At 41.2% G+C, this 24545-nt stretch overlaps 1 protein-coding gene and 1 long non-coding RNA gene across 2 annotated transcripts; one reads left to right on the plus strand and one right to left on the minus strand.

Moving 5' to 3' along the window:
* Positions 1 to 7830: 7830 nt before the first annotated feature.
* LOC121469922 (uncharacterized) lies at positions 7831 to 9012 on the minus strand. Its single transcript, XR_005980249.2, has 2 exons — positions 8610 to 9012; positions 7831 to 8396 (listed from the first exon to the last, which is right to left on the minus strand). It is a non-coding gene; the product is annotated as an uncharacterized lncRNA (long non-coding RNA).
* Positions 9013 to 9260: 248 nt separating this feature from the next.
* On the plus strand, positions 9261 to 21761 carry PGRMC2 (progesterone receptor membrane component 2). The gene is made up of 3 exons (XM_030271980.4): positions 9261 to 9659; positions 19337 to 19492; positions 20542 to 21761. The coding sequence occupies exons 1-3, from the start codon at positions 9332 to 9334 to the stop codon at positions 20637 to 20639; spliced, it is 582 nt and encodes a 193-aa protein (XP_030127840.1). The 5' UTR covers positions 9261 to 9331; the 3' UTR covers positions 20640 to 21761.
* The last annotated feature ends 2784 nt before the right edge of the window (positions 21762 to 24545 follow it).

Below are 24545 nucleotides of genomic sequence, written 5' to 3' on the forward strand. Positions count from 1 at the left end.
AGCCTGTGTCTATATGGAGTGAGAGATGGGAGTGCTTTGTAGGAGTGGAATTGTGGTGTGCTGCCAGGTTATTCCTGCACAGGAAACTGGGTTAAAAATACCAATCTCTCAGTACAATCTGGTCCCATTTTGAGAGCAAACACAAGCTCTTAAGATATAATAGTGGTAGAAGTAGTAGTAATGGAAGAATGCTAAAGATGCTTCAGTTGTGCCAAGATTGATTTTGCAAAGTTCACCAAAATGTACACAGTGTGGTAAAATGGCTCTTCAACTTCTAAAAGGCAACTTCTGCATTCTTCCCCAGTGCTTAGTAGAATAGCAGCTCTACAAACTCAGAGCTGCATAACAGGAATTCTTGTTTATCTGGGATGTGCAATGTTTACATTAGATGGATATATTATTTATTGATTACTGATTCCAATTTTTAGGGGTCTTCTACCTGTAAAAGTTTTATTAGCATTGCTTTCCCAGTTAAGGGGACATTTTTAGTAACACTGTTATACCAGCACCACTGAATAGATATAGTCATATCAAAACAAATCTTACATACAACCCCCAGTGAATGCTGTACTTTTCAAGTGTTCTTGTATCCATGTAAGTGCATCTACCTCAGGATATCTTTTCCTACTGGGAAGGAGGTAAAGGTATGCTCTTACCTCAAGTTTGTCACGGATAATACTCCTTGCAGTTTATTCCACACTGCCATCATACCCTTTCATCAGGTCTGCTCTAAGTTCCCAGATCCATTTATTTTCATAGACTGTGTAGTTTGAAGGAAAAAAAAAAAAAAAAATAAGTGGCAGTGCCAGCTGCCACAAGCACCTAAAAACCTGTTGTTCCAGCCCAGTAAAGGCTGCAGTACAGGGTGCAGGCAGAAAAAGATAACCAGGGTGGTCTGAACAATGCTGAGCACTACTGTCATTGAATGTTGCACCGTGTCAGTCACAAGACTGACAATGGTGCAGTGACAAAAATAATTTAATACGTTCTAATGAAATTTAAATTAAAATTAACAAAATCCCAACTAAAGTCTTACAGGACCTCAGCCAATTTTATATCCAAATTGGTAAAACCTGCATATGCTTACTGATGGATTCAGCCCTCCAGCTTAGGAGATCTCAAAAATCATTGGGTTCAAATGATAATGTTCTGGTTTGCTATTTTTATTTCCCACAACTATTGTCATGACAATTCAGCTTCAGAATGAAATGGTAAGGATTCATAATAGGACATGGAAGCTACATATTTAAAAGATGAAACATGGTGGGACACATATAAGCGAATCCTTTTTCTTTCACAACATGAAAGAAAAACTTAACCAAATAATTTCAAGAATTATGTTTCTAACTATCACTGTGACTAATTTTTTTCCCACCTCATTATTTACACTTACACATGAGTACACTCAAAATTTCTATACAAATCATATTCTGCAACATTTCTGTACTTGCCTAAGGTGTAAAATACAATGTGAATTTGTGACTTTCCCCTTCTTTCCCTCTGAGGAAAAAATTGTCAGTCTATTTACAGCTAATCAGCTACAGACACGCTTTGACTTGAAATAGATTTTCCAAGGCCTATGCAGGGTTTATAGCATATTAGGGTGGTAGGCTATCATTCTGTGTGATTGTAAATACCTTGAAGAAATAATTTTGTCCCAGGAGAGGTCCTATCAGATGAGATAGAGTCCAAACTGTCTGTTTGGACCACTCTAACTTTGTGCTGGATCAGGCATAATTTATCCAGCTCAACTGACAGAAAGCTGGCATAAACCCTGAATAAACAATGTAACATATGCTCCGGCTCATTTGGTAAAAATGCAGTCGTGTGCTCACACCAATACAGATCAAATTTCAACTGCCAGGAAATTCCACATTCACAAATTTTATATGACTTACTGCAGAACCACAACCTTGCATTTCTTCATTTTCTTCTACATATGAATTGAGGTTTTATTACATTATAATGGTCACAAATAAAGAAAACACAGATATTTGAAAAAATATTTGAAATCTCCCTGACAAATACTTGGTGGAATGAGTCTACTATAGCATAATGGTTCTTCAAGTAGGGAAAAACTTGATCTCCAGAGAGTACCAACATCCCTTTGATAACACTGGTGTACATGATTTCGTACCTTTATGGTCTGTACAGAAATTAACTCACACATGGCAAAGCAGGCTGTAACATCCCTCTGCGATAAAGACGTTGGACTGGCAGTGTATCTGCACCACTGGAGACAAACTCATGCATTATTTTGGGCTACTTTTCACCTCTTTGCAGCCATGAACAGCACTGGAATAGAGGAAACAGGATACTCTGACTTCCAACAACTTGAAGTCCTGCACAGACTTTATGCTGTGTCTGAGCTCTCCTATGTACCTCTGCATACTTGAATCCCTTTTCAACACAAATTACTACAAGTACATCGTTGCTGTTGTCAATGGAGGAAAAGTTTAGGATTTGAGACTACTTCTTCAAGTCTGCATCAAACATAGATTTTAACAGCAAAGTTCCCAAATCCTTACCTGTGTTAAAGAGAACTCGCTGAGACTCTCTCCAGGCTGTTTCTGTCTAATGTCTGTCCAGCTTCCAATTCTAACAATCTGATTGTTAAATTATAATATTGCATTGCCTCTTTGGAACATGGATTTCTCACTCAGTTTCAGCCTTTACTGAAGGTCATTACTCAGAATCAAAAAGAAGACATAGGGGTACAGAGATAACAGATGGATATATACACACCAAGCCTGCTTTTCCAGTGTCTTGTGTTTTCATCAGTCACACACAGGCCTGCTTGGTGAGTGCAGAACACAAGACAAGGGCTCCCGTTTTAATTTCTTGGTATTATTTACTTACTTGCAAAAGGTTTTAATAATGATTTGTCAGGTATCTAGTGTACCTCACTCGTGAATTAGAAACTGAATCTAGCCTCGGGTATTCTCAGACTAAAGAGTGCAGTCAAGAAACATAACAAAACACAAAAATTATGTTCTTCTTCTTCTTTCCAGTTGTCCTTCAAATCTTTAAATACTTCATGTATTTATTATATGCACATAATTACACTCCTCTCACCTCAGGATCTAGATTAGTCCCAAAAGGATATGGTTGTCTCTTCTCAAATAGTTGTCTCCATCAACTACCATAGGAAGTACTGCCCCCTAGAAAAAGTTGGGCTTAATTTTTCCTCCCAGAAGCTTTAACACCAAAAGAAATATAAGCCCAGTTCTGAATGTCTGGAGGAATTTGGTGACACCTATGTCAACAGCACTATTTTGCAGTATTTTGAAAGGACAAACTGGAGCCTTGTTCAGAACTCGTGGCATTGCTTGCAGTGAATTAGCACTTGTTAACATATTGGGTCAACCCCATCTACCTTCTCCTGACATTATTTTAGATGCAAGTCCCAGACGATGTGAGACCTGCAGAGAAAAATCAGCTATTGTTCTCAGCCACTGCTGAAGCAGAACATGGGTTTGGCAGGTAGGACAACACGTCCTTTTATGCTATCAGCAGTTTACACTCATTTGTAGCCTACTTCATTCTGCACCTTCACTTGAGAAACTGAAAGTGAGGACTCTGACAAGGTTTGGATCTTGTAAATATTTTGCTAGGAGTTGGTTTGAGCTGACTCACACTTTTGGGAAGCATCCATGCTTTTGAAAAGAAATCAGGAAGACTAAAATTAGAACAACTACATGTATTCAGATGAGGCCATTTTAGGGAGCAGTTTATGGCTGATAGATAGGGTGGTTTGATGCTAGAAAAATGGTTTGGAACCACCATTCCTGTATGTTATGAGGCTTTTAGAAGCCTGTGGTGCTTATTTTTTAACAGGCTTTAGGTTAGGTGGCCATAAATTTCAGCTTTATAGTGCCAGAATCATTGTAAGGCTTCCATAGGATTGATTGCTCTTTTAGATGACATGTCAAATCAAACACAAATCTTGGTGTGTGCTTTCCTGTGAGCACAGGATGCTATAGCAAATCTTACAGGTTAGTTGCTTTAGTTGTTTTCAAAAATTCTGAAAATGTCATGATGGCATGATTTCTTTATGATTAGGTGAACAAAAATGTCTAAACAAACAACTTCATTAATATTAAAAACATTTAAAAGGAAATGTTTAAGAGCAAGGCCATCAAACCTCCTGTCAGCTGACAAAACCCTGGTTTTAACTACCTACTGGAGTTTGGCAGACCAAAGCTAAAGTGAAATCTGTGAAAATAAACTCTATAAATGCACTGCCATAACTTTTATGTGCTACACTATACAAGTTATTGCTGAGGGAGCTTGTAATTAGTCTTTATAGAATTTGTATCTGCACATAAACTTTAGATGCTGCAAACCTTTGTCTTTCTAGAAAGTGCCTTCTTCCTTCATTTTTCCCCATGCCATTGTCAGAGTTTCTTATCCTTTGTTCCTGTAGTACCTGCTGCAAGTTTGGAATTTGGTGTTCCTCTTGTGCATCTCCGCAGCAATGTCACTGGGAATGAGATACAGTTCCTTGCTACCTGTAGTAGTGGCTTTGCTCAGCCTCCTAACTGGCCCTTCCATTCTCTGAGTACCTGCAAAACTGGAGAAAGAGGATTTGTTGATCTGAGATTTCAAAGAAAAATGTTGTCAAGCTTCTCCCTGATAAAGGCCCCACTTTACAAACTGTAACACAAAGGCTGTGCCATCTAAGAAATGAAAAGATGCTGTGTTCCAGTACAGGAATGTCTTCAGCCAGTGAAAAGGTTTTGTAGACTCTGGTGACAGGACTATGTACCAGTGAATGTGAGTCTTAATAACAGAAATTACCCAGAAAAATTCACCTTATTAATCAAAACGATCAAAATTCTGGCTCTGCAGTAATTTCGTATGTAGTATTTATTTGAAGGTGGCAAAGGCTACTGATGAGTTGCTGATGTGAATGATCCTACCTGATACACAAAACCTGACTGTATTCCTCAACCCTCTCCCCTTTCTTCAACAAAAATAGAAAAATACAAAGGACAAACCCTGAATTAAACATGGACTTTGCCACAGAGGACTTCAGCAATTTACTCCTTGCTAGGACTGCTTGCCAAAAACAGGAGTGCTTGTGTGCAGTTTTCACACACACCCCTCCCAAAAAGGAGAAGAATAAAAATAAAAAAGACAAAGACAGACTGACATTTGGTGACTTTGAACCCAGGCTTTCTCCACTTAGGAGGTCTAATTATCATGACAACTCTATCTCAATCTCTTTGCCATTATGTGTGAATGATGCAGCTCTAGATTATGACACCACACAAAAGCAAAAGCCCCAAACTGTATGAATGGTGCCTATTTAAAATATATAGGTCACTACTATGACACATTTACACTTGGCTGTGTATTTACCATTCTCCTGCCTTGATAATGAGGAGGACTTTGAGATGGAAGGGAGACTATAAACTTCTGTGTAAGATCAAATGGCTTTTGCCCTTTATAGGAGCCAATCTCTCCAGGAAAAACCAACACTGTTTTTTTAGATAGAGCTAAAAGAAAAAGCATGTTGGCTTGAGACACGGGTTCCTTCACTTTGATCCTATGAAACAGTATGCACATGTAAACACAACAGCATTTTACAAGGATAACCCCAAGAGAGAGTCAAAATTAAAAGCACCGTTTGCAAAGTCGAAGAAATAACAGTCGATTTTTTTAACCAGTGAAAAACTGAGCCCCAGACCAATAAGTCTGAAGAATATTAACTCTCTCCTAGCCCAAACCTGCACAGTGGGCCAATATGAATTTTGTTATGTGACTGTTCATACTGCATTTTCAAATTTTTAAATGAAATTCCTGAACAATTCAGCAGTCCTTCATTATATGACATGACAGTAAATGATTTTTCATAGGCCTACATGTAGAACTTGAAATAAATATGAAATAAATATGTGCAAAGGAATTCAGGCAGGTACTATTTTAAAATAAGACATCAAGCATTGCATTGACCTCATCAGTGTTTCCAAGCTGTATCAGCTTAAAACAAAATTATCAGTGCATCCCATACATTAAGCCAGGTTTAAAAATACCCCAGATCAATGGAGCTGATTGATTGTTCTTTGACTCCAAATTTACTCAGAAATCCCTACATTCCTTCACACAGAGTCTACCTCCTAATCCATCCTGAGCATAGCCTGTCCTTGCACAGTAAGAGATGTCTCTTCAGCTCCAAAATCAATGGAAAATAGGCCTCAGCCATGAGAGTGGTTGGCATCAGAGTTCAATCTCTGTCCTTAAAGCTGGGTTCTCCTTGTCTTCTTTCCAGAGGCTGTAATAAGCAGTGTTTGAAAAGCAAAAGTGAACAGCGTCGCTCTGAGTCAAGGCATTCACCTCCTAATGGGTAAGCTATCCAGAAGATGAGGAAGCAGAGCAAGGTGAGACTATGTGTGAGCACAGTGATGAGTTACTCACTTTCTAGGTGTACTTTGAATTTTCTCAGGGAAAAAAAAAAACCCTATAAAATTAAACAGTACTCAAGAACAACCAAAGCTGTAACATCAGTAATTATAAACTTCTTTCATAAATTTTTTTCAGGGCTTACTAAGAACTTTATGGGAAACTGTCATATGTAAATATTTTTACTATCTTGTTTGCTCTTCAGATCAAATCCATGTGAATGAACTAGCTGTGCGTGGATTTCAGAATTTAAAACATTGAGGGTCTTTTCCCCACAGATAACCTAAAGTGCCCAACTTACACTCCTTTGATCATATTGCTGCAATTACACCCCTACCACCTGCAATTATATACATTAGCTATACCTGAGCTTCCCAATCATGGATCAGGATCTATGACAGCTGGCTGTCAATTAGATCAAAATAAAACTTGTTCACACCTAAATAACCACTGAGAAGCACAGGTAAAGAACAGCAGAGGCAGCACAGCAATGCTGAGAGACTTTTGGAGAGCATTTATCAGTTGTGTAACACTTACACTGTACAGGGACAGACTTCTTGTCTCAGCAAACCAGTCAGGCAAGGAAGAAATGCTGGGAAAAGTCATAGTGGAGAAACTGTTTTCTGGCATTTCTTTGGCAGGTCAAGCAAGCAGCACCGTAACTACATTTGAGAGGTTTGGAAACGGTCTAATCCATATTTATTTAGTGTTTGTCTATTTTCTAGTATTTAAATTCTTTCTAGTATTTAAATTCTCTTCTAAACATGGTCTTTTAAATTATTTCATGTCCTTAGGGTGGGCTCCTGAAACTCCTCTTGGTTTCCAGCTCTTATCTGGGGATAAAAAATAGCCACCATGGCTCACAGAACTAAGTCAAGGTGTCCCAGCTAAGCCCAGCCAGCAATATAATCTCTTAAGAAGCCATCCAGAACAGAAGAAATAAAGACTAAAAGGAATGGCTGGAGTTGCCACGCCAATTTCTTAAAGTATTCCTGCCAGGATTTACCACACCACCACATTCATGCAGTGGGAAACCACAGGTTTTCAAAGAAACATGCAGAATGATTTAGCCACTCTGGATGACTTTAGAGGCAAGATCTTTCTAGGAAGATGGGTAAAAGTACTTCACATCTCTTACCACTTGCTTTTGTGTTCTGAACCCATCTCTGAAATACAAAGAAATTAAGAGAACACTTTAAGATGATGTGGAAAAATCTGTATTAAACATATGAGGGAAGGAAATTCAGAGATAAGACTGTGACTATCTTTTTCTGATCTGCACCATAGCTGTGCCCAGACAATTTAAATATGTTATTATTCTGCAATAAAAACTGCTGTTAACCACAATCAAGCTGTGACTTGTTCAGATAAAAGGACTTTCATAATAGTGTTTACTTAGACATGTAATAAGTAGAGCCAGCCAGGTTAAGGAGAATAGTGATAAATACTTTAATTGTAGTTCTTTAACTGGCAAGAACTTTATCCTGTTTCCTCACAGAGGTAGTCATTACTGAACCGGCTCAGAGAGCAGAAGATTAAACACCTAACCATTACATAAGGTGTTGAAAACGCCAAGTATCCTCAATGTTATTTCCCACTGGGTTTAGTCCCTTGTGCTGTCTTCCCAGTTTTGTGAAAACATTTGAGTTTCAAGCGAATTACATGACTGTGAATTACTCTCAAAGCTGGTATTGGGCAGGGATGCTTCAGCACCCCGAGTTAAGTGGAGTAACACCGTTTCTAAAGTCCGAAGTACTCCTTGCGCCACATTCCAGCCGCAGGGAGACTCGCTGAGCCAGGTTTACATTGCCTGAGCCATGTTACACATCCATAGAGTGGCTCTTCAGTGTTACCGATTAAGATGGTCCGTGCTGCTTGGGAACACGATCACAAAGTGAGAGGTGCACTAGGGCTTCATTCTGCTTCCAGGTCCTTGACTTCTCTGCAGATGTCCTCCTCCTGAGACGAGCTACACGCACCCCATGTCTCCCCTTGGAAAAAATAAAACAAAGCTTTAAGAAGTCTTTCTCCTCACGTAACTGAGCAACCTCACTCCCGAGGAGCACGGGTACTACGCAACGAGGTATACGAGAGCCACCTATGTGCTGCCAGCGATACACTTCACAGCACGGGAGGTGATCCTACTGCATCAGCCCTATGTCAGCAAGCACCCCGTTTTCTGACAGCCAGAAATGGAAGAGTACCTTCACCCTAAGCAGCCAAGTGCACCAAGCAGCACCGTGATCCGCCTCCGCCCCACAGAGCGGCCCAATGTCACCCAGCGCCGCCGCCTCAGAGCCCTGCGCAGGCAGACGTGCCGCTCCCTCAGCAGCCGCCGAGCGGGCCCCGCACGACGTGGCCGCACGGCGGTGGCCGAACGCCGGTGGCGGGGACAGGCGGCTGCTGCGCTCACGGCTCCCCGGCACCCCGCGGGGTATTATTATACCCGCGTTAATATAATATATTATTATTATTATATTGTTATTAATATAATATATTATATTAAATTAACGCGGTGCCCCCGGACCCTCCCGGCGCTCCCCGCCCGCTGCCGTGAGGCGGCGGCGCGGGCCACCCTCCGCGCGCCGCTCCCGCCAACGCCACCTGGGCGCGCGGGGGCGGGGGGGCGGGGGGGGGGGGGGGCAGGTCGATGGCGGAGGGGGTGGATGGAAGGAGGGGGGGGGAGCGGTGGGTTGCGGCGCGCGCACGCGCACTGGGGGCCGCGGCGCCTCTCGCGCGAGCGGCGCGCGCGCGCCGTTGGGCTGGGCGCGGGGCGTGCCCGCGTCCCGATTCGCCGGCGGGGCGCGAGCCGGGCGGGGGCGGGGCCGGCTCAGGGCGGCAGCCAATGGGAAGCGGGAGGGGCGGGGGGCGGGGGCGGGGCCGCGGGCGGGCGTGTCCCGGGCGGGCGCGCGCTGTCCGGGCAGCGATGGCGGACGATGGGCAGGGGCGGCTCAGGACTGAGGAGGGCCGGGCGGGCGGCGCGGCTCTGGCGGGCGGCGAGGTGCTGCTGAGCGTGGGGCTGCTGGCCCTGGCGCTGCTGGCGGCCTACCGGCTCTACCTGCGCTGGGGAACGCGGAACGGGCCGGGGGGCGCGGCTCGGCAGGGCGAGGCCGCCGCGCTGCCGCGCATGAAGCGCCGGGATTTCTCCCTGGAGCAGCTGCGCGAGTTCGATGGCGCTCGCAATCCTCGCATCCTCCTGGCTGTTAACGGCAAAGTCTTCGACGTGACCAAAGGCAGCAAGTTCTACGGGCCCGGTGAGACGGCGGGGGGATGGGGGGAGTCCCGGCCTGGGACCCACCGGCGGTGTTACTCCGGTGATGCTCGACGGGTCTGGGTTCTCAGGCAGCCGTCATCTTCCCAGATGCCTTGATTTGGATGTGCCATGGTTAATTCTATTTTTTTTTCCCCCTTCTGTCTTTTCTAGTAGGTTTCCCAAGTGCAGCTGAGCAGTGCTTTCTTCGTTCTAGCGCTTACGGCTCAGGAGAGGAACCCAACCAGCTGCTTATTTATTTAGGTGTAAATACCATATTGAGTGTGACTTTTAGTCAGGATAAAGATAGGCAAGGAGAGCTCTGGGACTAATGTGTTGCTGCTGTTGGGAAGAGTGCAGAGAAATCAAGCCAGTCTCGTAAACAGACAGACAGCACTCCTCTTCGGAGAGGAAATGTGCATTTCGAAGGTTCAGAAAAGCAGGCTTCAGAGAAATGTTCTGGTTTTATATTCACCTTGTACACTGTGAAACTGCAGCACACTTTCTCGTGATAAACAGCATTCTTAATAATGAGGTGGGTAAACTTACTGGTGAGCACTGTGTTCACAACTGATGCCAAAGGAAATGAGGCTTATGACTGCTGATAATTTTCTTCTTTAAACAATGGTGGTTTGGAGAACTTGCTCTAATCAAACTACGCAGGAGTTTTCATAATAACCATGGCAATCTTCCTTATGAGAGGGGTGGAGGGGAGCGAGGATATTTCCCGTTCCCCCAGGAAATAGTTCAAGTTAAGTAATCATTTATTATTTAATAATTGAAGTTACAAAAAGAAAATTACAAAGCTGGCATGTTACAAGTCTTTGGTCCTTGGCGGGGAAGGCACAAGCAGTTCTGTGGTTGAACTGGGCTAGATTTTTGTAACTATTTTATGCTCAAAGTTTGTGATACCAGTTGCAGAAAGTGAACCTGCTGTAATTGAATTGAAATGCTTTTTTTGGCTGGGTCCTGTAAAAGTTCACAGTGGAATCCAAAATACCTTGCCATGCTTTATGTTGTTTATTAACTAGAAAATGCAGCCTGCTGAGCTGCAGCTTTCATGACACTTAATCAGGCTAGTTCTTTTGTCTCTCTTATTTAGGGGTTTTTAAACTGAGACCTGTGTGCTGACATAAAATGCAGGTAATACATATGCTGCATGAAACTAAAAACACCAGCAAGCTGACAGAGTGCTCTGTGAAATAATACTGAATTGTGATCTAAACATTGACTTCCTCCCTTTTGTGTGTCAAACTTCAGTTAAATGTTAGGCTCTCCTCTCCAGATACCATCAGTGGTTCACACTGTCAACCTTTGGAGGCCTGCTATTGTGAGGAAGCTAAAACTTAATGTTCTAGGACATGGATCTGCTTTTTGATAACTAGTAGCAGCTGGTTTTCTTTAAAAGCAGTGCTTCTAGCTTTTCATCAAGAGAGACAAAGGCTTTTTTATTTTTTTTTCCCTGTAGTGAAAGATTGCCTTTTTCTAACAGGAGTGACATCGTTTCTGTCTATCAGATCTGTAACTTGGGATGTTGCATGTAAAGCTCAACCAGTGCATCATCAGCTGTGTGTTCTCTGCCAAACATGGTGATGTTTGAATGGTGCTGATGTGGTTCCCTCTTTGGATACGTATCAGGGAATTTTTTCTTTCAACTGTTTTGTGGCTGAAAAGAAAAACACTAGTAGGTATTTTGGTGGCCTTAAAAACCTGAGAAGATTTCAAGTGGAAAAGTCTTCTACAGATGGTTGAGATCTTTTCGGAAAGGCTTCAGCCAGAGTAGCCAGATGTCCACAGCAGTTCTCATGGAAATTTTGTGTCTCATAGCTGGAGTGTGGCAAGGGAAGTGCAAAGCATACCAGCAAAACGTGGCCAAGTTTTAACAGAAGAAAGAACTGAGGACATTGGCTTTGCTGGTATTTCGGGCTCTGTGAGCCTTTAGTAGATTGATGAGGTACTGATGTGAAGAGAGAGTGCTTCAGCTTTGAAGGCAGTGGAAAGCAGTGGCTGAGGGCTCACTGTCAGTCTTCAGCAAGTCTGGAGGCCTGGGTTGATGTTGAATAATGTGGCTACCTCAGGTGGTGCCTCATGTCTTCATAGTAAGGTCTGGTTTCCCTCCTTCAGTGTAGTTTGGATGCCAAGGTGTTCCTTTTTTTTTGTACTTATAGCAGAAAGTTTAAAATGCACAAAATGGTCATCTAGTCTACATTTTTGTCCATCAATTGAGATTCCATTAAAATTTCCACCAGACTTCTGATTTTATTCAGAGTTCTCCTGATTTTAAGTTTCCATCCAGTGAATCCTGTTATACTTTGGTCCACTTCATTGAAAAGCCCTTTGCATACCTACAGTAAAGGTATTTTAAAATAATGGTAGAGTGTTGAAGACATACTTTCAAACAGCTATGACTGAAAACTTCATTTTCTTGAACATTTAATCCAAATGTTTCCCTTTTTTTTTTTTTTTTTTGTTTTTGTCATGCTGTCTTCTTTAAGCCTTCCGCGGTTTATCTCATTGGTATTCTGTTAGTCTCTGGTATCTTTCAGTGTATTTTAGCTAAGAGTAAAGAAAGGCTACATTGCACATATAACAGAAACCACTTTGGTTACACTGAACTCTGAATTTCAAACTTTACTTGCCAAGTTCTTTTCCAAAATGCTGCTCTGTCCTGCAGATACACCATGTATTTCAAGACTTCACTTAGGTGTATTAAATTCCACTTCTGCCTGTGACCAGATGAGTAAGTGACCTAGAATGCTTTGACTGATTATTAAATCTAATTAATTGCCTTTCCCTTTATCATCCACAAGCTCCAAAAGAGATAAACAATTAATGGTTCACCATTAAAAATATCACATAACCAGACTGTCAGAGAACCTCTGTTGGGATGATTTCCCATCTGTAATCACATCTCGTGACTTAGGGTCTAGTCATTAATACTTTCTGTGTGTACTGTGCTGGTTTTAGATCTTAAAGCAAGAGACAGTTTTTTTCTTTTAATTTATTGTAACATTGAACTTTGTGTGTTTGTTTGCATCAAGATTTCTGGTTGTGTATTTGTCAGTAAAAGAGCTTTGTAAGAATTAGTATTCTTTATGTCAGCAAATCTTAATATTTAGCACTTAAATTTGCATGCCAAGGTAATGCCATAAACAGGTTTTTATTAGCATAGTAAATACTTTGTGCATTTATGAAAAATACACATCTTTGAGCATGACAAAGCAACATTACGTGCAACCCTGAGTGTGCAATTGTTCACGTCACTTCTTGGTTCTTAATGTTTCATGATCTTAAAAAAAATCAATTTCCTGACTTCCCTTCGCTGCAGTATGTTGTCACTGTCAACTCGTTTCTCATCCCACTTGTCTTTCACAATGTCGTGAAGATCTCTGATTTTCCAAGAAGAATAGATTAGATAGTAGTAGTTCCTTCCACAAAAAATATTCTATCACAGTTCATTTTCCATGAAGGGAAAACTGCCTTTATTTCATTGTGGTCAACAGCCATGATTTTTTTCCAATAATTTGTACAAAAATAATCTGATGCTGTTAGACTTTCTTCGGAATTCAGTGGCATAAATTTCACTGTGTCTCTGTTGACCACGTGGCAATGGTGCTGTTCCATACATCCTTTCCACAGGTATGGTTAGAGTAAAACCTTGCAGGGGAGACTCTACATATGTTGTATTTGGAGAATTCTGTTAAGGGTGGCCTTATCTTGGGAACACAACAGGCTGGGGGGGTTACAGCTAAGTACAGAGGATAAGACTGGGGGAAAGAAATGTTTTCTGTAAAGTGTGAAAGGTCTTCTCAGTGGTTCTGATGTTTGTCACCTCTTTGGTTGTCTGTGTAGTGGAGGCGTCTCTCGCCCTGGGATTCAGCTTGTCAGAGAAATAGCGTTTCTGGACAAAGAAGTGGAGTTCCAGCCAGAAGCAGTAAAACTAAAAGGTGTATACAGGCATATTGGTGAGAGATTGTTTCCATACTTATGGTTGAAGGGAGTAGTGCCTTTGCTACCAGGGTGGGGTTGTTCTGAGCCTCCAGGCCATGTTCATGGAGAGCAGTAAAATGGTTTTGTGTAGGAAGATCAGCACTCTGTCTTCTCCTCTGCTTCTGCTCTGTGTGTCCGTCAGCTCTCTCTTGTTTTTTAAATTTCTTTTTCCCTTTTTTACAACCTCAGTATATTCCTTAAAACTTGAACAACTATGTGTTTCATAAGAGGTCTGTACAAATTCCTAGTTCCTATTGAAACCAGTCATGTTCCAGTCACAGAATTGATCAGGCTGGAAAGAACCTCTGAGATCATTGAGTCACCTGACATTTGAGGGGCCTGATCAAGCAGGTGTGCTCAAAGGAAGGTAATATGAAATAAGATAGTGACATCACATGAACTGTTAGTTAGTTAATATGAATTGTTACTAACATGTAAATGTCAAGTCCAGTACACAGCAGCTTTGCCCTCAATGAATGAAAAAAACTGACCAGCTTTGCTTGTGTTGTTAGGAAATAAACTGGTGGTCAGAGCATTTCTCACTAAACCAAGATGTTGAATCTAAGTCCTTCTCAAGAATGCAACTCTCATCTAGAAAGCTCCTGACTACTGGCCTATGGGCTCTCTTACCAGTGCTTGTTGCTTGCTCCTTTAGTAGAAATTGGGCCATTGATTCTTGCACTTTTTTTTTTCCATGGAGTTAAAAAGCAAGTAAGCAAAAGAGAGAATGATACTCTCCGGCCTTGTGCCTGAGGAGTCAGGTTTAGACCCCTGTTTCTGGGCACTTCCCATCTTAGCTTGTAGACTTCACATCTGTAGAGTTCCCATTTAGCATGTGGATTGGTCTCCTAAGAACACATACTTTCCATGCAAGTTTTAACTTAAAATTGACCCACATCTTCCCTTTCATGTAAATCTGGAGCAGTAAAGTTAAAATTATGTCACCTTGAATTCCCAGTGATAAATGTTATTAGAAACCTTCTGCTTTCAAGCTACATCTCCAAATGGCTTAGACTAACTTTCAGCTTTTTCATTCTCTCATGAAATATGCAAATACTTGTCAGGATTCAGATAGAAAATTTGAAACAGCCAGTGAAGGTTTCACTGCAGTTTGGAGTGGAAAAAGTAGGCAAAGCAATGGGATAATGCAGTTGTTAATAATTTTGTAGCCTGTCTCCCTTTGCCCTAACTCACATTGAAGGGGACGTTAGTCCTTGTTCTTGTTTGCACATTAACAGGTGTTGTCCATGAGCATCTAAACTTCAGATAAACTGGGGTTTATTTCCAGTAGCTGCATGGAGCCCACAGATGCACATCTGATGATTGTTTTGAAGTGCTTTTTGACTACTTGAAGAAACCAAAGCTGCTGATGTAAAACTGAACCTTGTTAACCTGTGTGGCTTCTTTAGAGAAATCACATGGACCTTGTGAAAGCGAGCACAATTCTTAGCTTGCCTATCACTTCATTAGCTATAAAGTCCACATGTGGCTATCTGTGGTGTATTCCCCGTGCTGCCCCTTGGAGCCATCCAAAGTTCAGTGTACAGCGTTACTGGTGTTGGAGCAATACTCTGGGATGTTCCACAAAGCTGCTTCCAAACTGAAATGGTCAGGGAGCCTCTGAAGTTAGATCCAGCATAGCTTTTGCTGCAAGAGCTATTGGCCAGACTGGCTGAAAAAGGAAATGTGTGTTGTTCCAAGATCCAGTTTACCCTGTTTTGGAGGAAGTGACAAGAAGCAGTGCTTCCAAATAAAAACTTAGTGGTTCAAAATTTTTAATATGTTGCTTTAGGTTGAATAGATTTTTCCTTGTCTGCAAAGAGAAATTAAATCTTCATTAGAGAACCAAAACAGTTCTAGGAGATGCAGAAATTGTGAATGCATTTTTATGATCTGAACAGACCTTGACTTTACCAATTCTCAAGGTACCCAGTTTATTGTGAATGAAGACAAATGTCAGGCTGAACAGGATGTCAGATTCATCAAGGCTGCTAAATTCTTAGCTGGATTGTGAAAGGAAGTGAAGCTCTTGCAGGTGTTGGGTAGCAACATTTTGCATGTGTTGTAGCTTAGAGAAGGGCGTACTTTATACAAGGTGGAGCTGTAAGGTAGATGAGGACTTTATACAGGGGAAATGCAGTGTATGGACATGAAGGTGTAGATGTGGAGATAGGCAGGCAAATACGTGGGCTTGATAACTGGTCTCAGGGCTAAAATAAACAAAGGCTCTGGAACAGAGGTCTTTAAATGTGAGAGCCATGGTGGGAATAAAAGCATTCTTCAAGGAACAGCTTTCCTTTATGGAAGACTTGTACATCCATATAATGAAGTAACATGTAGCAGGTGTGTTTTAATTGGTTTTGACATTTCCCTTACTCTTATTGTACTATCCCAAATAGGAGTGGGAGGAGAATTTTTTGAAGGCATATTTGGCTGTGAAATGGCTAATTTGGGGATACAGCCAAAAAAAAGCCCAAAAGAACCCACTGAAACTTTGTGATATGGTCTCAGAAACTTGCTTTGGTTTACATACCTGTGCTACAAGCTGCTGTTCCTGCCCTCTCTTCAGCATGTCTGTCATGTCATGCTGCAATCAATTATTTACAGCAGGAGCCAGGCTAAATAGGTGGGCAGACAAAAGGAAAGGAAAGGACTGTGGGTAGGGCTTGCAGAGTAAATTGCATCAGGCCATGAAAGAACTCTGTGGGAGTGTGTCTAGGATTGCACTGATGTCTCCACCTCAATCATGTTCCTGAAAGGTATTTTCTCCCTGGGATTTTATGTGCTGGCATCTTCCTGGACACTTCTCCAAGTGCAGTGAAATCTGATATGCAAAAATGGCTTCTTCAGACAGTTGCACCAGTTTTTTATATAAAAGTGAGTAATAATCTAGGGCTTAGAGCAGAACCCCAGACCTGTATGTTTTGTATTAATATAAAATACTGTAGTTAAACTCTCTGTAGAAGCACCTAAATGGAAGCTTTAAGTCTTGAAGTAGATCTTGCTCATACTGAGATTGCTGAACTTCTGCTTTAGGAACCAAGGTGAAGCCAAGCTTGCACCATTTACTAATAATCACAATTCAATATTTACCTTTTAGTACAGGATTAAAGAAAAGAACACATTTCTAAGTTACATTTGCAGAGCTGGAATTTAAAACGCTGCCTGTTGAGTCCAAAGGTTGGTTTTTACAAGTTAGCATTCCACTGAGTGCTTGGACATGGCTTGATGAGTTCTCTCTTGACTTCTGAATACTTCTGTGATAAATGTTCTGGAATGTTAAAATTTAAATTCAGTGTTAAGAAAGAAAAAAGATATTGGTGTAATAGCATGCACCAATAGTTACAATAGTAGGTACAAGATACTTGCAGAAATTTTTCATCCATTAATCTTAATGCAAACTGAGGTATTCTAAAAGTTTTCATGCTTTCAATTAAGTGTGTTATTGAGATTTAAGAATGTTTAGTGCTTGATACAGATAAATATAATATCATTCTCTTTTTAATATAAATAATTGGAATCAAGCTGGTGGACGAAGAGGTGGCATCTCAGCAGGTGCTGTGAAATTCCATAAACCACTAAATGCAGGGTAGAAGGGAAGGGCAGCAGGGTGCTGCTCTCTGATTAGGCAGAGTTTGGAAATCACGTTGTGCAAATAGTAGGATTTATGGACATATTTGGTTGAAACACTTCATAGAAAGGAAAAAATGGGGACAGAATACTGTTGGTGGGGTCACTATGTAACAGTTTCTAATTGCTTTTAAGGACTTACTAATTGTGTTGTTTGTAAGAGCAGTTTATAGCTCCCATGTTCTTCATTCAAAACATCAAAAATGGAATTACTTGAGTGATTGCTGTTTCGCTCGAAGCAGGACATTTTGTTTGGAGAAACTCTGTGTTGTGTTTCAGATGATGGTCATTGCTGCCTCTTAGCCTGTCCTGTGGAAGTGACTGAACATGCAGAGTGCATTGGTATAGGATTGATTTCAGTCTCTAAATCCTGCTTGTCAAATAAATACCTAATTCAGGATGCAAATAGAAAAGGTAGCTTTCTTGGCTTTGTTTCCCTGAAGTACTGTACCTGTAGTCCCTGATCCCTGAGGTAGTTCTCATGGATGCTGTTCTTGGAGCGAAATACCTGAAAGGATGAGCACAGAGATGCTGTTCATCATTGCAGTCAGACTGGTACAGTGCAAATTTCCAGCTGGTAGTTCGTTCTCTAATATCTACTTCTTGTGAAATTGTCCTTTGAATCAGTTAGTTTATTTCCAGAGAGAGGAGGGAATTATCTTTGGCACACAGGACAACATTCTGTTCTCAGGTTTGACTGTAAGCAGCTTACAATGCCAAGCACTCTGGGGTGGAGAGACAACACCAGTTCTGGTGAGGACATAGTTTCTTCTGCTCCATGTGGTACTCAGGTTCCTCACTTCAGGAATTGTCCCTGCTACATTCAGCCTGTGTCCCAGCCCTGGAGACAATGCCCAGCAGGAGCAGATAGGTGTGGTAGCCTGGGAGAAGCAGCCCTTTGGAATGATTCCCCATGGTTCGTCCTGCTGCAGAAGAGGTCTGAGGTGCTCCAGCAGGCACTAGAGGGGGTGAAGGACAGTGTGCTGCCACTTGCTGGTGTTCATTCTTGCCCATGGGTGCTGCCTTTTCTTCAGTCTGATGGCCGCTGTTGAGAGGTAAGCCAGAGAAGGGTTCTGGCCCGTTTACCACCACACAGGGACCATTCTGTAGCAAGCCTTGGGTATCTTTGTGGTGCTGGGCTGCTGCAATTAGTGCAGAAAATTTTAAAGTGTGTTGTTTTGTTGGTTTCTTTTTTTTTTTGTATTGGTGTTGGTTTTTTTATTGATCTGAATTTAAGGTATTTGGTTTTAGGTCAGGAAAATCTAAGATAACGATATGCCTAAAGTTCTTTCAGTTAATTAAAATTTGGGAAAGCCAGTTACCAATCTTACTATGCAAATTGTTAGTTTACAAACTGTCCATTTCTCTCGGTAATATTTATTTCACAGTCATAGCTCAGCATTTTATTGGGATATTTGTGCTGCTTTACCTTGGTCAAAAAGCACAGAGGATGCAGTTGCTTTATATTCCTAATGTGAAAATTTGTGCTGGTTTCAAGAGCATTACAGGCTAAGGGTATAGGGGATCTGCTGCCCAAAATAAATGAGATTATTTCCTCAGAAGTAAGAAATGTCACAAAAGATGTAGAAAGTTCTTGTGATTCTGTAAGTGAAGTGAAATCGTTAATTAGCCCTCTTAAGTTCTATTTATTTATGATAATGGATTTCTAATTAAGATGTCTATGCAATTTGCTTCTGTTCATGCCTAACTTGTAAATATTCAATGTGTTGCTTAATAGAAGTGTATTTCTTTTGAATTCCAGCCTCTGGTCCCTTTGGAATTTGCATCAACTGGCTTGCATCAACTGACAGGGATTTTTCCAGATATCCCTTCAAAGCTATTTTCCTGGTTCTGCTTCTCTCAGCAGACTTTATCTCCTAGTGATATTAAAGATTGAATTGCAGTGCTGTTGAATGTCAAACAGCCATGGCATTGAAACTGCTGCTCTTTCCATCAACTGCAGAAATTTAATGTGTGGCTTTGGCAGACTACATAAAGAACTGAGATTTGGTCACCATAAACAAAGACATGAAGGTATCAATTTTGTCTTTTTGTTTTCAGAGGGTCCATATGGAATATTTGCTGGCAGAGATGCCTCCAGGGGACTAGCAACTTTCTGTCTAGATAAAGATGCACTCAGAGATGAATATGATGACCTATCGGACTTAAATGCTGTACAGATGGAAAGTGTAAGAGAGTGGGAAATGCAATTTAAAGGTAAATTCTGAAATTAACAGCTTAAGGAAATGCTTTTAATAAAAATGACTGATTTGGGCTTGAGGAAGCTTTTAAAGATGTGTTAACAGTAATATTATCATAGGATATGCTGAGTTGGAAGGGACCCCCAAGGATCATAGAGTTCAACTCTTAGCTCTGCACAGGACCATCCCCAAAAAGCCCACCCTGTGCCTGAGAGCATTGCCCAGGTTTCTCGCTGCTTGAAATCTGTCAGGCTGGTGTTGTGATCCTAGGGAGCCTGTGCCAGTGCCCAGCCACCCTCTGGGTGAAGAACCTTTCTATAATACCCACCCTAACCCTCCCCTGACACAGCCTGAGGGTTGTGTCACTGGTCACTACAACAAAGTGTCTGCCCCTCCTTGTCCCCTCATAAGGGAGGTGTAGACTGCAGCGAGGTCCCCCCTAATGTGTGTGCACTGTAACTTAACTGTTAATACCAGACCAGGGATTTCAGACTGTTCTTCCACAGAGGCTTTCACTATATGTCACTATAGCTTTTAGAAGCTTTTATTTTTATACAATAAAACTGTTCTGTTAGCTATTTGGCACAGAATTTCACTTTCAAATCTCATCTGCTTAGCTGGTGGAACTCCTGCTTGAGGTTGTTGGCTTTGGATGCCATGGAATTTATCATTAGGACTAAGAGTTGTTTTAACATAAAGGGTTGAATGAGTTTGTCTTGATATAATTTCTGACAAATAAGGAATTATGCCTCTGGAGGGAGGGGGAACAATTTTTCACACTAATTGAAATCAAAACAGGTTGAAGGATTGAAGAGCATTGGTTTTTAGCCCTTGGGTGATAAATCTTGCCTGATCAGCTGGAGGAGAATGGAAACAAAATACTCAAAGAGAAAGTAATGGTAGAAAGATTGCTTTAGGAGGCTGAGCTTGCTGCTAAATTACCATCAGTTTCAGTGATTGAGATTTAGAACTAGTGTGTAGGAGAAAAAGTGAACTTGCAGTAGTATGGGCTAGCAAGCAAATGCAGCTGTATTTAATTGTAATGGAATCATAAATCTCTTTCAGAAAAATATGACTACGTAGGTAGACTCCTAAAACCAGGGGAAGAACCATCAGAATACACAGATGAGGAAGATACCAAGGATCACACTAAACAGGAATGAACTTTGTAAACAACCAAAGTCAGGGGCCTTCGGAACTGCAACCTCTTATTCCCCATCACAGAATGTCCTGCATCTTTGGGTACAGTTCATCTGCTGCGAAAAAACATTCAACAGGTTTTGTACAAGGAAAATAATATACTCACAAATGAAGATTTGAATACTAGACATTCTTTGTGCTGCCAAATTTTTTGTTGCAGTTTATTTGTAATGTCTGGTTAGGCTTCGTTAGTGAAGAGGGGCCAGGGATTTAAAGGCAAAAATGCTATTCCTTTTTATCAGTAAGCTGAAGCCTTCAACTAGTGTACCTTAAAATCTCTCTAAAAGACGTGAGTCTTCAAGCTCAGAGGAAGGTTGGAATCTTGTTTCGTGTGTGTCTTCTCCTTCAGCATTAAAAGAAAGATGTACTCATCCACATCAGCATCAGTAGGTGAGACTACTGAAGCCGGTGTTAAAAATGTGAATTTCCAGTTTTGTTTTGTAGGTGGGCGTTAGTAGCCTGGCAGAATACTTCAATTCTCTAAGAGAAGTCCATGTAGATTAGGATGGGGATAAAATTCATCCTTTTCTCAAAAGGATTGGGTAAAAAAAGTTTCTTCTACAACAACTATTATCTGAAGCTTGCCTCTCCCCCTTTTTCCCATCCTCTAAATCAAATCAGATATTAATTGTGCCTTATTTCGCTTACATAGACTTGAATTGTTTTAAGGGACAGCCCCCAAATTGCGGTTTCATGGTCACTACAAGCAGCAGTGAGACTGAATTGGAATGTTCTGTTGACTGGAAAACGTTGATGTCATTCTGTGTATAGAATGTAAAAGAGGAGCACTCAGTGTTACTGCCATATGTTAATACTACGTATACTTTAATTAGCATTGTGATGGCCAAATGCATACTCCCATGCTTCTTTTTAAGGAATTACAAACACACAAAAAGAGTCTCCCTTCCTCCTCTTCCAGAAGCTGCCTAACTTTTGGGAGCATAGCCTTCACATCCCCGTAGAGTGAAGGGGCGTTGCGCGTGTGTGTCTGTGTGTGTGTCTGTCTGAATGCAAGACTTGGGAGGGATTGTTTCTGCAGATATTGTAAATATGAATACCATTTTAATAAAGCATGTACAATACCACATGTGCTGTCAGACTTTCTGTAGAAGCTGGTAAGCAGAGCTGGAATATGATGCAATAAAATGGGGGAGAAATCTTGGATAGATTAAGCAGCCACTGCTGTTAATACTGCTCTTTGTCCTGGTGGAATTATTTTCCCTTTCAAGTCCCAGCTGTGGAGGAATCCCGAAGCCTTACTCAGGTAAGTTGTATTTAAGAGACTAAACCTATGCCAGTGAATTGATGGTGGAGGGTGAAAAAGGGGTACAAAGAAAGCATTGTAGTAACTGAGTGCAACATAGAGTGTAAGGAATATGTCACATGGCATTTACAGGACAAGAACAGCAGCCTCGTGGCTTATGTTTGTACCTCTGGTTGCAGATTTCACCTGTGTTAAGTCTACAGTAACAGTTTATATACATACATTCTGTTGAACTGTAAACTCTGAAATGCCAGGGTTGACTACTTTTTTTATTCCTATTTGACTTGAAGAGATTGATATTGATGTAAATTAAACAAATAAACAAAACCTCCTCTGTGGAATCGTGTGTAACTCACATGTCCTAGAAGGCAGGTTGAACTCTTTCTTTCATCTCCAGCCTTGAAATAGAATTGTTTTGGCCTGGAAGTAACAGGAATGGAGCTGTTTCTCCATAGAAGTGGTGTTGGCAGGCTCCTGTAGAGGCTGGACCCTCCTGGGAGGTGTGAATTCAGTAAGCACTGGCTTCTGCTGTAGTCACATCCTTATAAGCTGAGCAGTGGTGCAATGTCCAGGCTTGGACTGAGTGTCTGCTAATCATCTAACTGCTGAAATGCTGGGCATGCTGCTGTAACTAACCACAGAAATATGTGGTTTAGATGGAGCAGTGGGAACCAACAGGATAAATAAAAGCTTCCTTGCACAGGACAAGGGCTGAGAGTAATGAAACACCAGTTCTATATCTGGATGCTTCACTAGGAAATTTTTTTTTAGGCAAGTCTCACTATAGAAGGTTTTACATCACATTTACAGCATGCCTTTCACTTTTAGCTATTGCACAGCTGTTGCAGCTCATCATGGCACCCAGGTTGTCTAGCTGTGGAACAAAGAAAAGGCAACTTGCCCAACCATCCCTTAGGACAATCGGATAAGTGTTTGTCTCCAGGCTTCCACATGAAAATCCATCTATGTGTTACAACTTCTAGTGTACAGAGTCATAGCTGGAAGTTCTTGCTGCTGCTCTGAGTTTCTGTGCTCTTCACTCAGTGCAGCTGTTGCTGCATCTGGCACAGCTGTAGCATGAGCTGCTCCTCATGCTTGTATCTGCTTGATGGACTGACTTCCTACTGCTGCAAGAAAGGTAACTTTTGAAGGGAGAGTAGGTTTGTGTCTGCTGTGACTTACTAGCCCAAGTGCAGTCTTTTCCCTTGCTATCAGAAAGGCAGTGAAGCTTAATCACAGTGAAATTACATACAGTTCTGTTGCTGGGGTTTTAAAATTGCTTTCGGAGGACAATGCTTAAAATTTAACTTTCAGGATTAGCTGAACTACAAGATGGGTAAAGGGTGAGTTTTGCTTTGAAGCACCTTAAGGGTGACTGTGAAGAATACAGAACTTGTCCCATGGCAGCAGAACATTGCATAACTTCATCTCCATGTCTAGTGGATTTAAATTAATCTCATCCATCTTACATACAAAGTTCCTAGTAATCTAAAGCTGACAACCTAAAAGAAGTGCCTTAAAGCACACTGTAGCTTTCATATTTAGGAAGAGTTGACACACAGCATAATTTAACATAACATCAGATCCATCCAAACTTCAGTGCAATTATAAAAATTTGATGGGAGTGTTCAACCTTGGAACATCTGTGTCAATCACTTGGTCAAAATTCACTGTTAGGTAAACGACACATTGATACTGTGGTAAATTTTGTTGAAGCAACATGAGGGTCTTGATGGAAGAATGTCTTATCTTCAGAAACAAAACACATTTCCAGTTTAATATATGACTTGTTTTCCTAAGCTAGACTTGGTGTTAAATTAGTTTTAGTCATCATTTGTTTTGACACTTCTGCCTCATTTTGTACACCACTTCCCAAAATGCTTCATTTTGGCAGTAGATGTATTTTCAAACCTCCTTGGTTTAAAGAGAAAAAAAAAGTACCATGTTCTTACTAGATCTGACCGTTTTGAATTTCCAGTAAGGACTACAGAATTACCTCATATGTTTGTACTTGTTTGTATCTTTTTATTGAGCTAGATCTACTTTTCCTTGACTAAGGCTTAAATTTTCTATCATTCAGAGTTGGAGACAGCATATAAAATCAGTTTGGCAATCTGCTATGGATGTTGTTTCACTTTAAACATCTCAGTGCTGAGCTATTTTCTAGCTTTTTTTTGATTCCTGCAGAATCAGTTTGATTTTACTGTCTTTGCTGTAAAGGGCAGGGAGCAGTTAAACCTTTCATAGGCTTTGTTTGAGTCTCTTGGGCAATATTCTGTTTGACTACACAGTAAGAGTTTGTGGGGTTTTATTTCTTCTAGGAAGAGGTACTGTTCCTCTGTATGGAATAGTACAAAAGATTTGGCTATTTATTTCTTTCACCCTAAATAACAGCTATAATGTAACTCTGGCCTTGCAGACTTGCTTACAGATGGAAAGCAAATACTTCTCCTGGCTTTTAATTTATGGTTAAAGGTGAATGTTTCTTAACAGGTGCTCACAGCTTGGGTTTAAGCTTGCTTTGACAGAACTTGTGTGCCAGGTGAAGGGTTGTTTACCTGAAATCCCAAAAGCACAGCGGCTGAAGACAGCAGAGAAGAAAGCT

This window comes from Taeniopygia guttata, chromosome 4 (genome assembly GCF_048771995.1).
Source record: "Taeniopygia guttata chromosome 4, bTaeGut7.mat, whole genome shotgun sequence".
In the NCBI taxonomy this organism is placed as follows: domain Eukaryota; kingdom Metazoa; phylum Chordata; class Aves; order Passeriformes; family Estrildidae; genus Taeniopygia; species Taeniopygia guttata.

Excerpts from the sequence above, each read along its gene's own strand:
- PGRMC2 (XM_030271980.4), top strand. The coding sequence starts at position 9,332 with ATGGCGGACGATGGGCAGGGGCGGCTCAGGACTGAGGAGGGCCGGGCG. Across the intron at positions 9,660-19,336 it reads CAGCAAGTTCTACGGGCCCG|AGGGTCCATATGGAATATTT; the intron begins GTGAGACGGCGG and ends TTTTGTTTTCAG. Across the intron at positions 19,493-20,541 it reads GTGGGAAATGCAATTTAAAG|AAAAATATGACTACGTAGGT; the intron begins GTAAATTCTGAA and ends AATCTCTTTCAG.